The sequence below is a fragment of the Chanodichthys erythropterus genome, chromosome 10 (genome assembly GCF_024489055.1).
Source record: "Chanodichthys erythropterus isolate Z2021 chromosome 10, ASM2448905v1, whole genome shotgun sequence".
Lineage (NCBI taxonomy): Eukaryota > Metazoa > Chordata > Actinopteri > Cypriniformes > Xenocyprididae > Chanodichthys > Chanodichthys erythropterus.
The window spans coordinates 60484571-60499786 of NC_090230.1; the positions used below are offsets into that span (position 1 = coordinate 60484571).

General features: G+C 39.2%; 1 protein-coding gene across 2 annotated transcripts in view; it reads right to left on the minus strand.

The window, feature by feature from the left end:
- The window catches only part of lmnb1 (lamin B1), a 74925-nt gene that overhangs the window by 17493 nt on the left and 42216 nt on the right, over window positions 1-15216 (minus strand). For both annotated transcript variants that reach the window (XM_067398457.1, XM_067398458.1), the window contains 2 exons: window positions 15006-15131; window positions 6372-6592 (listed from right to left, as the gene is read on the minus strand). In XM_067398457.1, coding sequence (XP_067254558.1) covers window positions 6372-6592; window positions 15006-15131 — 347 coding nt within the window. The remainder of the gene's footprint in view (window positions 1-6371; window positions 6593-15005; window positions 15132-15216) is intronic.

A 15216-nucleotide genomic window follows, 5' to 3' on the forward strand; every position in this document is an offset into this window, starting at 1 on the left:
TTCTTAGCTCATCAGCAATAAACTAATCAGAACCCATCACATGGATCTGATCACATTAAATCTATTGATTCTCTCACAAAACCCTCTTGTATTATCGGACGGAACAGGAAAACACCCATCAATGGATTTAAAGACGAATCTGTCCTATCAATACCTCCCTTGTGTGAGCAATCCATCCTGACCCGGTCACTCGTGACTCCGGTCAAAGTTTAAACTATGCTTAAGGGCTCAATCTTGAACCTCAAAAGGGACAACTGTCAATTACTTAAAGTATTAACTATATCCAGAATAACATTTGCTATGATGTGATTACTGACATGTTGGATTCAATGCATTATATGTTTGTATTCCTGTATGCATCTTTCTCTTATAATCATTGTTTTAATTAGGTCAGTCTAGTAATATGTGTGAAAGAAGTGTGTCGTGTTTGAGCTCTAAATGCAGAATTTATAATTCTCTGTAAATCTGTGTGAATGAAACATTGAAATTCAGTATCAGGAAAATATTAAGAAACTTTATAAAGTTGTTAATAAAACAGGAGAATGTTCTGCAGATATCACGCGATGTGATCAATAGACAATAGACGAGGCATGTCTAATCTCCGCAGCAACGTCTCATTGGAGGATCGCATCTGAAGGATGGAGCCAGAATTGCTCCTTTAAAACTATGCTGTACGAACAAGCTAATGTCAGAAGCTGGAAGTCAGAAATCGATCGAAATCGGTCAGAAGCTGGACTGAAGCACAGTCGTTGAAGCCTGGTAGCCGAAGCACCGCTACTTTGACCACGGCGGAAAAGTCGCATGGGTCATTGATAACTGATTGACTGGGGCTGATTTTCCATCTAACACCCGACTTCAAACACGAGCTGCGCCGCTGATCATTCAACAGCCGTCACATCTAGACTCCAAAACCCTCTGTGAAATATCGGACCAAAGTTTCCCAAGAAGAGAGCCGCTCAAGCCAGACGCTCAGAACAGCGCGTTGCACCAGCCAGCAGCATCCTTCAAAGCTTCCGCGCAACCTACAGGGCTTTCCCGAGAAGACGTCACCTGAAAGACAGCCAATCCAGAACGGGATTCCGCTGTACGCGAGTCACGGAACAACCCAATTACCTCAGCTGTCAGAGCAAACGCAGGTACAAGCAAACTTCTCTCTCTCTTGCTGGAAACTGGTGAAACTCCTTTAAACCTAAAGAATCAAGCCAAAGCTCTGCTTTTGTGATTTTCCTCAGGTTATGAGTTAAGTTAACACTGAACTTGGGACTTTTCATAACTCATCAACTCCGCGAATGTGTATGTGTATGTGTGTGTGCGTTTAGCCTTAGTTTCCTGTAATCATTAGAAGTAGTCAAACCTTGTTTTATGATTTGTCAAATTACTGTCATAAACTTAAAAGATCAAGTTACCTCTTGCTTAAAATATAATGATTACAATAATAATCATAATAAAATATTGTTACTGTTGGCCACAAAATAATATTTTATCCAGAATTGGTAAAATACTCTAACCTCAATTTTCGCTGGACGAATAATTGACGAAGTGTTAAATATCAATTCTGAATCATTCACAGTGAATCATTTGCAGTTGATTCAATTCTTATTCCCTGTAACAATTAAATTGAGCTAATAAATGACCTAAGGTACATTACAGCTTGCTCCTGTAATTGTCAAAAACAGAAGGACTGAAGTTGAAATTGACAATGAGGAGGAGTATGAGGAAAATGGTGAACGACAAACTCGAACTGTCACAAAAGTGGTAAAGAAATATGTTCCACACAGAACATACCAGCCAGCTACTCCAGAGCAAGTTGACAAATGGTCAAAAGATTTGCCAGATGTGTACAAACAACCACGGAAAGCCTGGCAATTCTTCAGCGTTTGCAGAAAATCTACAATTTGCACCCACTAGACGGAGTGATGATTGTTAATGTGAACTTAAGGGACAATGACCAAAACAGATTAACAGAAAGTGTTGAAAGAAGGACTGGTGAGTCTCAAGCGAACATTGAGGCTGGATGGGAAGCTGTACGAACATTCTTGTTTGAACTGAAACCTGCAGAGGTTAATTGGGCTAAAATTACCTCATGCATGCAGAAGACAGGAGAAAGTGTTGCTGAGTATGAAGAATGCTTCATACAAATTTGGTTGGAATATGCCGGTGTGAACAACAATGAAGATCTCAGTAAAGATACCAGCATGCCTCTTAAAACCACATTTGTAAATGGACTGAAACCTGAGATTTCTAAAGCCCTTAAAATCAGGTATGATGACTGGGACAGCATTGGAACAGCATTCATGCAGATTGTTGAATGGTCAGCAAAGATTGAAAGAACACAGGAAGTCAATCTCAGAGCTTTGCAAACCAAAACCTTGTCATTCAACAACAGGACAATGGGGTATGAAGAACATGACTTTTTGCTTTTGGGTATCTCACATATTCAAGGAAGATGCAGGTACTGCAACGAAGGAGGACACTGGGTTCGTGATTGCAAGTTGATTTTAACACAAAGTGATGAGGACAACTTGTTGAAGAGGTTTCAGCAGTTGACAGACAAGCAAAAGCAGACTCTGCTGAAAGATTTTGAGCTGCAGGAAAACTGAAGAACCTCTCTCTGCAGCACCAACTAGTAGGGATGGGCATTTCAAGCAAAAATAATATTCGAAAATCGCTGGGAATTATTCGATTATTCTTCGAAAATCGCACCCCTCCCCGCACCCACGCATCAATACACAAACAGTGGGAGAGAGACCATTCATGCTTTCAATCTGTATGATATTGATAAACTGTTTAATTCATTGGAGAATATGCTGTCTTAACTCAAGCCATATAATGATTGTAATGTGCTAAAACATATTAATATGTTCGTTAATATAAGTGAAAGTAAAATCTGAATGGACATTCATAACAGTGCGAAGCAGAGCAAGCGCTTTCAATTAATTCCTACGTTGAGCTTCCGGAGGAATAAACTGAAAACACTCGCTCTCCGCCAGTGTGGACTATCAGTGTCGCTCGCTTGCGGCGTTCGCCTCGCTTTTGTCCAGTCCGGCACCTTTTTGTGGACACGCACCATGAATGGCTGAGGGGATTTTACTTTCACTTTCAAATTAGCGCCAATTCGGGAGCGGTGACAAGTTATGATACCGATGTTGTTCCTGAACACCGGCAACACCGACTATCGCAGCAAGCTTACCTCAAGCCATATTGATTTTAGTCTGACCAAACTCGTTATATCATTGTGAACAACCTGAATGACGGCATGTGTGTCGTGTGAACACTGATTTTAACGTCTGTGTTATATGCCACGCTTGTCTATGTTCTGCTGTTAACAGCTTTTTAGGTGCGTTATTGGCAGCGCGCGCCTCCCTCTGGTTACATGAACGTGTCATCATTGGAAACATGAGGATTTTTTTTAAGACTACAATCGCACAACCTATTGGATATTCTATAATTAAATTGACTAATCGAATATTAGAAAATAGTGACACATCCCTACCAACTAGTGACATCTCATCCAACAACTGATGTACTCCATGTCTATGCAAAAAACACAAATGAAGACCCCATCCCAAAGGTGAAAGCATACACAGAAGTCTCAACAACTGAAGCCAAAGATGATGTCCTAGTAGACGGTGCTGCTACACAAGCCATAAAGGAGAGAGGTGCACATACAGCGGCATTAAGACAACTAGTGCAAGACAGACAATCAGACATTAAACAGATGCAGAATGAAGTGCACAAAGAAGAAAAAAATATCATTGATGGAAAGTGGAGTTGAACTGCATGAAGACAACCAATGCAGTCAGGATGACCACAGGAAAACAGGAATAAGCTTCTTTGGACATGTCACAGGCCGGCCCATGCCCAATGAAAATCTAACATCTGACAGCCTTGTCCAAACTGATGAAAGACTCAGCCTGGCAGTACACAATGCCAAGGATAAAGTTTTGACACCTCCAAAGGGGGGCCATGGTAAAGTAACAATTAAAAAAAACTCAGAGGCCATGGCGAGAATCCAGGTGGAAAAGCCCACATCAGGATCTCTTGGTAGCTGATGGAGCAGTTAAGGTGCAAAGAAAAGAAAAGTGGTTGACGTGAGCCAGTGGGATTTGAAACATCTACCTAGAGATGAGGGATAGATGGCAGTAGTGTTTATCAGAGTCCAGAAATGGCGGGACTAGGGTTTAGGCTCTAGCTTGTCGCCTGAGGACGAAGACATAAACATACATCCACTGATAAACACAGTAGTGTCCTGCCAATATTAAATGGGGACAGTTTTAGAAGCAGTTAAGTGTTATTTGATTAAAATATTTTCCTTGGCAAGATACGTTTCCCTTTTCTCTTTTGTGTGATTGCAGGTGTTTCAGCACTCCAGATGATGACCAAAGACGACCAACGCCTAGGCCGCACTGCACTGGCCACCTAGCTGAACGTGCCTGAATGTCCACAGAAAACAACACTATCCGCCACTTCAAGACCACAATGTCAAAATAAGAAAGGCTCAAGCATTCAGGAGGATGCAGTCTTCATCATAAACACTTATTCTGTCATTACATTAAGTAATGAAACCTGTATGCAGCATGCTGTATACATGATTTATGGAAGTTTGTTTTATGATCAAAAATGATCAGAGGAGGGATTGAAAGATTGTGTATTTTCATTATCTTTAGTTAGATGCATTTACATTGTGACTGTGCCTCAGATGCAATCAACTCTGTGTTTGTAAAGGTGTGAACCAAATGGCCCATACAGACGTATGGCCCACAGAAACTGATGGGTGTGAATGACAAAGAAACAGCATTGCTCAGAGCAGATCACAGGGTAGATCGATCTCCTGTAGGAGGTCCTAACAGTGTTCTATTGTTTGTAACCCTTTTGTCTTCATGTATAAAGTTCTGTCCCACAGACAGAACTTTGGGTTAAGATGTTTTGAAGGCTGACACGCTAACATCACTGCTGAAGAACTGTGCTACACTACCTTCAATAAATTCTTCTCCCCACAAGAACTCTGGTAAAGCTTACTTATTTTATGTATTAGAGAAATCTAATACATTGGCGAGCCACCCAAACGACTGCACGGCCAAATACAGCAAAATCTAACATTGTGTAATGTAAAATGGGCGTGTAAAGCTCTGGAAAAGTGGGAGTGTAGAGGGGAAAGAACAACCAATGAAGCACAGACATAGAACACACTCATTATACAGAATAATGAATATTAAAATATAAGCATGGAGAAAATGACAAACTCCCAAGCACAAGGGAGAAATGCGAAAGAATATTTAATAGGGCTAATAATACTTTGATTATGTTTACGAGCACTGCGGTCTCAAAATAAGTCTTGTCTATTAGAATAATGGTGTTGTCGCCTTTAGATAGGCTACACCACTGTATCAGTGTCCAGTTTGCACATATAATTCATTTGAAGACGACTAGATGAAATGTGTGCGCATAACTACACCGTGCTGGTTAATGTTTGGTGCAGGAGAATGCGTCAAATAAAAACTTTAAACACAGATACTTTATTCTGTATGAGCTATGTGCCACGTGGCTGGTGTTAAACAACGCAAAGCTCCGGGCTGAAACAGATATGCGCGTTCCACATGTATATCATAATCGTATTTTTTCATGTGTTTGTATTCAAACTCCAGCTCTGACTGCATTGCGAGCAAAATACAAACACCACGTGCTTACTGTGCTGAAGGAAAAATAGCCTACATATGGCTCGTGTGTTTGAAAGCAGCTAGAGCAGGCAGAGGATGAATGAGCCACACTTGTGACATCTCACGCAAACATTTTCCATTTGTGCAGGTAAATCACAGCAAAACAATCCACATGGACACAAACCTCTGCTCTGGTCGCGTCTCAGGAAAACACATTGTGTTGTAGCACTGAGGAAACGAACACCAACGATGTGTCTCTGACAAGAGACAGAGGCGAGAAAAGTGATACTTCCTCACGCATAATACTGCAGTTATAATCATATGCATACTACAGCGCAGTGATTTGATTAAATTAGCTTTATGTCATGAATATATGTCGAGAATTGCTTGAAACGGTCTTCATCAGCATATTCGACCATGCCCTTACTTGGGCCAAAAGTACACGATTACGTCAGATTTTGTGACATTGCTCCGACTCAGCTTTTCAAACTGGAAAACAGAAATCGGTCTGAAAAATGCAAAAATAACTTTCACTTATGAATAACATTAACGAGTACCTTTAGTGTTTTCAATGATGTGCAGCCTATACATATCTGTTTACATCAAACATTTTGAAGGGCAACAGAGAGGATTATTAAAAGGGTCATGAAACCCCAAAACACTTGGTCAAAAGCCAAAACCTCTTCTTGCATGAACAGTGTTGGCGTATGTCACCTTTCCTCCTCTCCTTCCAGCAGCTTCCTGTAAGCGTTGATCTCCATGTCTAGTGCCAGTTTGACATCCAGCAGTTGCTCATACTCATCCAGCTGCTGCTGCATCTTGGCTCTGATCTCAGCAATCTCTCGCTCCTTCTCTGCCAGTAACCTGCGGCTCAAATCTTTCTCACGGCTCAGAGCCGCTTCCAGTTCACTGATCTGATCCTGCCAAGCACGTGCCTGTTAAAAGGGCAAGAAAAACAAGCAAGGTAATCAAATCTAATTGCACATCGAATAGGAATTTATTACTTAAAGGGATAGTCCACCCAAAATGAAAAATCTGTTATCCACTCAACCTTGTGACTTACTTTCTTCTGTGGAACGCATGATATTTTGAAGAATGCTAGAAACTATGGATGTAACAGTATCATCAATATCATGGTATCACAATAGCAAAATTGTGAGTGAGTGAGTGAGTGAGGTGCATGATAATTAATCTTTGAAAAAAAAAAAAAAAACAGCGCTGAAGAATATCAGAAAGCACTTAGCAGCCAAATCAGGACTGCCAAACCAGGACCATCAAATCAGATCAGGACTGCCAAACTATTCGCAAAAAACGGAGAACATTGTCAAATCAGAAACACAAAGATCCAAATAATGTAGAGATCCGCCTTCTTTACAGTGACACCAAAAAAAAAAAAAATCCCAATACACCCAAAAACAACTGACAATAAATCAAGAAGTCTGTGAACACAAACCAGTTTTGGGAAAATTGGATCAAACAAACAAAAAAAAAAAACAAAACCTGGCAATCCAAAAAGGAGAAATATAGGAAAGTAATTTCCAAACATTGTTTGAATTTGCTCACAGTGTGTGTGTGTTTGTACTTAATTCTATTTTTTTCAATTGGTTGATTGTTTAATAAACAATCAAAAATAACCAAAACCCATTAGATTTCCCAATAACTGATAAAGAACTAAAAAACTCCAACACAAAAAAGCATCTGGACCTGATGGGATATTAAATTAAATGATAAAACACAAGCAGTAAATTCCAATTGGCCATTCTTAAACTATTCAAAGTGGTTCTGAGTGTAGGTTACTTCCCTGACATCTGGAATCAAGGCTTGATAACACCAATCTTTAAAAACCGAGATAAATGTGATCATAACAACTACAGAGGCATCTGTGTAAGCAGCAACATGGGAAAGTTATTGTGTAGCATAATAAATGCTCGACTATTAGACTTCATCACCACACACAATATACTGATCACAAGTCAAACCGGATTTTTACCAAATTACCGTACATCTGATCACATCTATGTTACATACTCTAATTGGAAAAGCATGTTGACCAAGATAAAGGTAAAATATATGCATGCTTTATCGACTTCAAACAAGCTTTTGACTCAATTTGGCACCAAGGACTATTTTACAAAATTATTAAAAGTGGCATAGGAGGTAAAACCTATGACCTTATCAAATCAATGTACACTCAAAGTAAATGTGGTGTAAAAATCAGCACTAAACGTACAAGGTATCTTTCCCAGGAGCGTGGAGTGAGACAGGGCTGCTGCTTAAGCCCAACATTATTTAACATCTGCATCAATGAACTGGCGAGCAGTCTGGAGCGATCTGCAGCCCCTGGCCTCACCCTACACAACTCACAGATCAGATGCCTGCTGTATGCAGATGATCTGGTTCTGCTGTCTCCCACTCAACACGGTTTACAGCAGAACCTGGACCTGCTACAGCAATACTGCCAGACCTGGGCCCTGACGGTCAACCTGAATAAAACCAAAATTATGGTGTTTCAGAAAAGATCCAGATCCCAGGGAACACAACACACATTTACATTAGGCACTAACCAGATAACACACATCACACTACAACTACCTGGGTTAGAAAATCACTTCCACAGGAAACGTTAAGAATGCTGTGACAGAACTGAGAGACAAAGCACGCAGGGCCTTCTACACCATAAAACGTCAATGTCCTATACAAATCCCTATTAGAATTTGGCTGAAAATAGAATCATTAATTGAGCCCATTGCACTTTATGGCAGTGAGGTATGGGGTCCACTGACAAATTCAAATCAAGATCTCACCAAATGGGAAAAACATCCAATTGAGACTCTGCATGCAGAACTCTGTAAAACCATATTACATGTGCACCGGCATACAACAAATAATGCATGCAGAGCAGAATTAGGCAAATACCCTCTAATCATTAAGATACAAAAAAAGGCAATTAAATTCTGGAAACATCTGAAACCAAGTGACCCCCAATCATATCATTATAAAGCCCTGCAATACCAAGAGATGAACAAAGAAAGCAACCCCTTCCCTCAGCTGATCCAGAACTTCAGTCTGGATGTTTCACAAACATCTACTGATACTCTGAACCACAACATCAGAATCAATCAGATTACTGCACAAATCAAACAGAATTACATCACTCATTGGCAAACCCAAACACAACAACAGAGTAAAATGCAATGCTATTCAGCACTAAAGAGAGAGTACAGTATGGCAGAGTATCTGTACACAGTGTCAGATAAGAAACTCAGAAGCACGTTGACCATATACAGACTCAGCGGACACAAGCTGATGATAGAGACGGGCAGACACAGAAAAACATGGCTGCCCCCGGAACAGAGATTGTGTTCACACGGTGATCTGAATCAGATGGAAACAGAACTGCACTTCCTGACAGATTGCTCCAAGACACGGACATACGGACAGTGTTCTATGATAAAATACAGCAGATCCATCCGACATCTATTCTCTTCACACACTAATTAACAAAAACATCAAGGACAAACAAAGAATATTTGCATGTTTTGTAGATTTAAAAAAAGCATTCGACTCAATTTGGCATGACGGTTTACTGTACAAACTCCTACAAATTGGCATTGGTGGGAAAACTTTTGACACTATACAATCCCACCGACAGTAAATGTGCAGTAAAAATAAATTCTGCGTTTTTCCAGCAGGGACGTGGAGTGAGGCAGGGATGCAGTCTGAGTCCGACTCTATTCAACATCTACATAAATGATCTGGCATCAGTGCTAGAGCGTTCTACCGTCCCCGGCCTCACTCTACACCACACAGAGGTCAGATGTTTGCTGTACGCAGATGATCTGGTCCTGCTGTCCCGCACACCTGAGGGTCTCCAGCAAAGCCTGTCTCTGCTGGAACAGTACTGTCATGAGTGGGCCCTGACAGTCAATCTGGACAAAACCAGAGTAATGGTGTTCCAGAAAAAGGCCAGGGGCCTCATTTATAAAACTTTGCATAGATTTCATCCTAAAAGTGTACGTACGCGCAAAAGCTAGATTCTGCGTACGCACAAAAAAAATCTGATTTATAAAACCATGCGTACGCCAGAACCTGCACACAAATCCTTTTATAAATCCCAGTCTGTGGAAGAGTGTGCGACGTATATCTCCACCCCGTCTCCTCACCGAAATCACCATATATGGAGTTTACGACGCCTAGTTTTACTATGCATAACCTCATCTGCATCTCATTTCCATACATGTTCCCATCCACATGACATCCACGGTTAACAGTCAAAGATACAAGACATTGGAAAATATTAGATATGGACTATAAATGCAATTTGTGCCACACATTATGTTGATAAAGATAATCCAATATCCTCTTTGTTTTAGAATAAATATATCAAAATATCCAAAAAAACAAAATTGTATAAAATACTTCAGATAAAGGTTTTAGAATAGAGCTGATTCATTCATTTCCACTGGCCAGATAGTATTTGAATTTTTTTTGAGTTTTAAACAATTCAAATCAAATTTATGCAGTTTTGCTGATAAGGTGAAAATCTCTTTTAGGAAGTTTATAGGCTATTATTTATAGGCACTTATTTATTGCAGTGTAAATACAATTGTCTGTCTCGGCGCGTCACTGACAAAGTATTTTAAAAAGAAAACATGCAAATCTTACCGTTTTCCTCAAATTATATCCTTCAAATAGTAATTATTTGAAGACCCTTCACACGACATCAACACCTCCTGCAGCTGTAGTTGTACAGTAAGATATTATTGGACCTATTCAAACTGGACAACGGACCGTTTGACCACCGAATCCAGCAGTGTCTTCCATAATATCTAAGTTAAGTGTGCATCACTGATCGTCATTCTCGAAAAAATATTTTTGTCATAACATCTGCAGTTTAGTTTAAAGAGGAATTATTGTGCTTCCAGCGCTCCTCGCTGTCATAAAACAGCGTGTCACTGGAAAAGTGATCGAACTATCTCAATTCATATCACTTTTGTCTCCCCTGGGGGGGGGGGGCATCCATTATGATGATATGTTATATACGCACATACCTTTTTATAGCCCATTCATTAAAAAAAATAAATAAATAAAAAAAATAAAAATATTTGTAAATTCAAAGTATTTGCACCTGGGTTAATGCTGATAATGATAATTCAGGTTGATGCAATTTGATTTATTGGGTGATGTAATAGCAATAACTATTTAAAATGAAAAACTTCTAAATTATCCTATTTGGGCCAGTTGGTGTCGCCAAAACACATACTCTTCTAAAAGAGTGCGTACACACGGTCAAGAGCATCCTTACGGTGCGCACTTATTTACGCCAAGTTTATTTTTTATAAATCCCGATATGTGCGTGGAAAAATGCGTATGCATATTCCTATGCCCATTTTGTGCGTATGCAACGTTTATACTTCAGGCCCCAGATCTCAGGCAAACAAACACCAGTTCACTTATAAAGGCCAGGTCCTACAGCATAGCACCAGCTACAGTTATCTGGGCATCGACATCAGCGCTTCGGGAAGCTTTGGTCTGGCTGTCAAAACACAGTGAAAAGGCTCGGAGGGCTTTTTATGCTATAAAGTCACGATGCGGTCACTTAAAATTACCCATTAAAACTTGGATAAAATTACACAATTCAATAATTAAACCAATTCTTTTATATGGATGTGAAATTTGGGGACCAGTACAAATTTTTAGAAATTGGGATAAAACTTCAGTAGAAAAACTACAATTGGAAATTAGCAAAAACATTTTAGGGGTTCACAGAAGCAAATCCAACGACGCCTGTAGGGCTGAATTAGGTTTGAACCCACTGAACATTGAGATCCAGAAGAGATGTGTTCAGTTCTGGCATCACCTCCATCAGTCTGATCCTGATTCAGTCCAATATAAAGCCCTCCTCGCCAATGAAATCTCAGCAGAATCTCATCCTCTAAACACACTCGCTCTTCAACCTGTCGATGAAACTCAATTCCCAATTGACCACAGCTACAACCCTAATACTATTAAAGAAATTGACAAATCTAAAAGATACTCATGATGAATCACTAAAAAGCACATTTTGAGATCCAAAATAAACTCCAAATGTTACTCACCCTAAATAGAACCACTAAATTGACAATTTAATAATCAAACAATTTAAAGAAAGACAAATCCTCTCCAAATACAGATTAAGTGACCATAATCTAGAAATAGAGAGGAAGACAGACAAACATGGACAGCGAGAGAGCAGAGGATCTGTAGACACTGTGATCTACAGCAAATAGAGGATGAGAAACACTTCCTACTCATCTGTCCTAAATATCGCAATGCAAGAGAAACATTTCTCTCCATACTTGGAACACTAATTCCATCATTCATTGAACTTAGTGATACTGAGAAAATGCCCGTCATGCTTGGTGAAGATGATAACACAGCTACACTGGCTGCAAAATATGTGTTAGCCATTCACAAAATTAGAGATAGATAACTCTAGAGACCTGCTTAATTTATTAATTTACTAAGATGGATTTGTTTGCATTGCTGCATGTAACATGTATACATATAGGTTTTGTTTGTTTATTATTTATGTATAATATGTTAATGCTTTGGCAACACTGTGATTCACAGTCGTGCTAATAAAGCTCATTTGAGTGAGTGAGTGAGTGAGTGAGTGAGTGAGTGAGTGAGTGAGTGAGTGAGTGAGTGAGTGAGTGAGTGAGTGAGAGAGAGAGAGAGAGAGAGAGAGAGAGAGAGAGAGAGAGAGAGAGAGAGAGAGAGAACGCACTAGGTACAACAAATTACTGTTAAAAATGTATATCACTGAATTTCTTTTAAAAACAAATGAAGTCTATGAATCAAACTTAAAATATTGCTTCACTTGTGTGGATCTTACATGTGCGTTCAAGCATCTTATGTGTGTTGAATTTTTTGTAACCGTTTACAATAACGTTAATTTGTTAATGTATTAGATTTGTTACTGTATTTGTTAATCTTTGTAAATGTTAGTTAAAGCTGCAGTCCGTAACTTTTGGTTAAATTATCCAAAATCAATTTGAGCAAGTACATAACCAGCCAGTGTTCAAAACCGTCTCATTATCTTCACTCGATTCACAACGGTAAGCTTGTAATAATGTTTTATAATAAGAGCGACATTGTGGATTTCCGCGGGAAATTTGAGCATGCAGCAGTTCCTCTGTGTGTCATTGCATCACGTCCGTAAACAGAAAGGAAGGAGTCCAGGCTAATCTGTTTTATTACGTGAGGACGCTGCTGGTAGCGGATAATGCTACAGGTAACGCTAATATACGCGGTCATAAGCCCTATTCGGACGGGATTAGTTTTACATGGGGAGGTGGAGTAATGCAATTTTACCTCAGGATGTCTGTAATATTAATTGGCCAATTCTCACAGAACAAGTCATGTCAGTAAAACTAGCAGAAGTGGGAGGGGTAACTCGATTTACGCACCGCAGTCACCTCCCTGTCGTCATGTGGGTACAATGCTTTGATACCATGTGCGCAAACCTGGTGCAAATATATAGTTTATATATTTAGATTATATATGTAACGGTTAGGTCTGGTCAAATGACTTATTAATTCTGATTGGATTATGATGGTAACTTAGCTAAAGATAAAATTAGTTTTGTGCCTCTGACAAGTGCTTCGATCTTTTTGCTCTGAATGGTATGTAGAAAATACGAGGTTTGCCACAGATCTGTCCCACCACCTACAACACAAACGAATGTTTATTCAAGTGCTTCCATGCTTGAAAAATGCACAGAAAAGTACTTTTAAACAGGAAATGATGGAATTTTACCATACATATTTACAGCGTGTCTATTCGAACTGGATTAGTATTACCTGATAATTTTTCCGGACCTTTTTACAGAAGGTAAAAGTTGCCGTAATTTTTACTGACATTGTCCATAATGATTACAGAGATTGCACATTCGGACAGGACTAAAATCACTGAGAAGCTCTGGTAATGATTACTGTACCCCCACCTCCCCATGTAAAACTAATCCCGTCCGAATAGGGCTATAGTAATGCGGATGCTGATGTTGTTAACATTAACGATTTGAGAACAAAGTATAACAGTAATAATAATTTGCACGGTTTAGCAGGATCCAAGCTAAACGATCATTAGATTTAAATCATCATTGGCAGCGCAATTTATTGTAGGCCTAATGCCTTTTTCCTCAGTTGGTCAGAACAAAAGTGGCAGACATGTTACTTGTTCAGATGATATTTTCCAGTGAAATTTCTTATATTGGTCATACTTTCAAGGACGTAGAATCTGTGATTCTGAAGTACAGTATCCACACCGGTGTGGTGACTGACGGCAAGTATTAGATTCATCTGCACGGACGAGCTGTGCCGATGCACAACGCACGTACAGATAACTGTTCCGCATATGACTGCAATTTCAGGTTTCAAACAAGAGATGGCGAGAGGCGAGATTTGTTCATTTTACTTCACAGTGCATTAACAAATGTTAACAAATACAACTCTTGAGAATGTTAGAAAAAAAATAAGATGTTACCTTTGTCAAGGTCCAGCTGGTGCAATTATTTTATTTGATAATTTTTAGGTCATTTAACTCCCCTCATACTATACCTCATACCTCTAAGCAACAGTTATGATTAGAGTATAAAGAAAAGAGGACATTGTTAATTTGTACATCATTGTAATGTTCAATCATTGTTTAACATTTAAGGCACTTTTTTCCAAGTCTTCATGTGTATTTTTTTTTTTATTTATTTTTAATAAAATCGCAATATTGTATCGTGGACTTTATATTGAGGTATTAACGTATCGTGAGATTTTGATATTGTTACATCCCTACTGGAAATCAAACAGTTTGTTCACATTGACCGTGTATTTTTTGAAAATCAAAACTGGTAACCAACATTCATTTCCATATGCATTTGTCCACAGAAATGGCAGATGGTTATGATGCACAGACGTGATAAATCAAGTTGTTTATTATTGTCATTATCAATTATAATCAATTTGATCAATTAGTTGTTACAGCCCTAACTATAATATATCCAAAGACTAAATCATGTTCAGTTTCACTTCTACAGCACAGCATGCATGCAAACTCTGTAACAAGATCTTAAGTAAAGCTAGAGTAACAGTGCGAATGTCTCGTTAGTCAAAAATTTCACTTCCTGAAGAAGGTCAGACAGGATTAAATGAAAGTTTAGAGCTGATCAAGAATGAACAAGCACTATAACAAGTGAACAAGGTATAATGAGGAGCACCAACAAGGAGGAACTTGACTTCTCTAATAGTGTGGGAAAGTGCCTCAATATATAAAAGATGAAACTTGTCAGCTGGTGTACTCCTGTAAGACGTATACCTCTTTCTGCAGGTTTGCGAGTTGAGCGGCTAGACTCTCAACTCTCAGAGTGGACTCCCGCAGCTCCTCGCGGGCCATACTGGCTGAAGAGCTGTTCATCTCTGATGACAGACGGACGTTCTCCAGCTGAAACACACTCAGAAATTTTAGAGAAATGCAAAGAGGAACTAAATAAGCTTTCGGAGGAAGTCAAAAACTTCAGGAAACACTT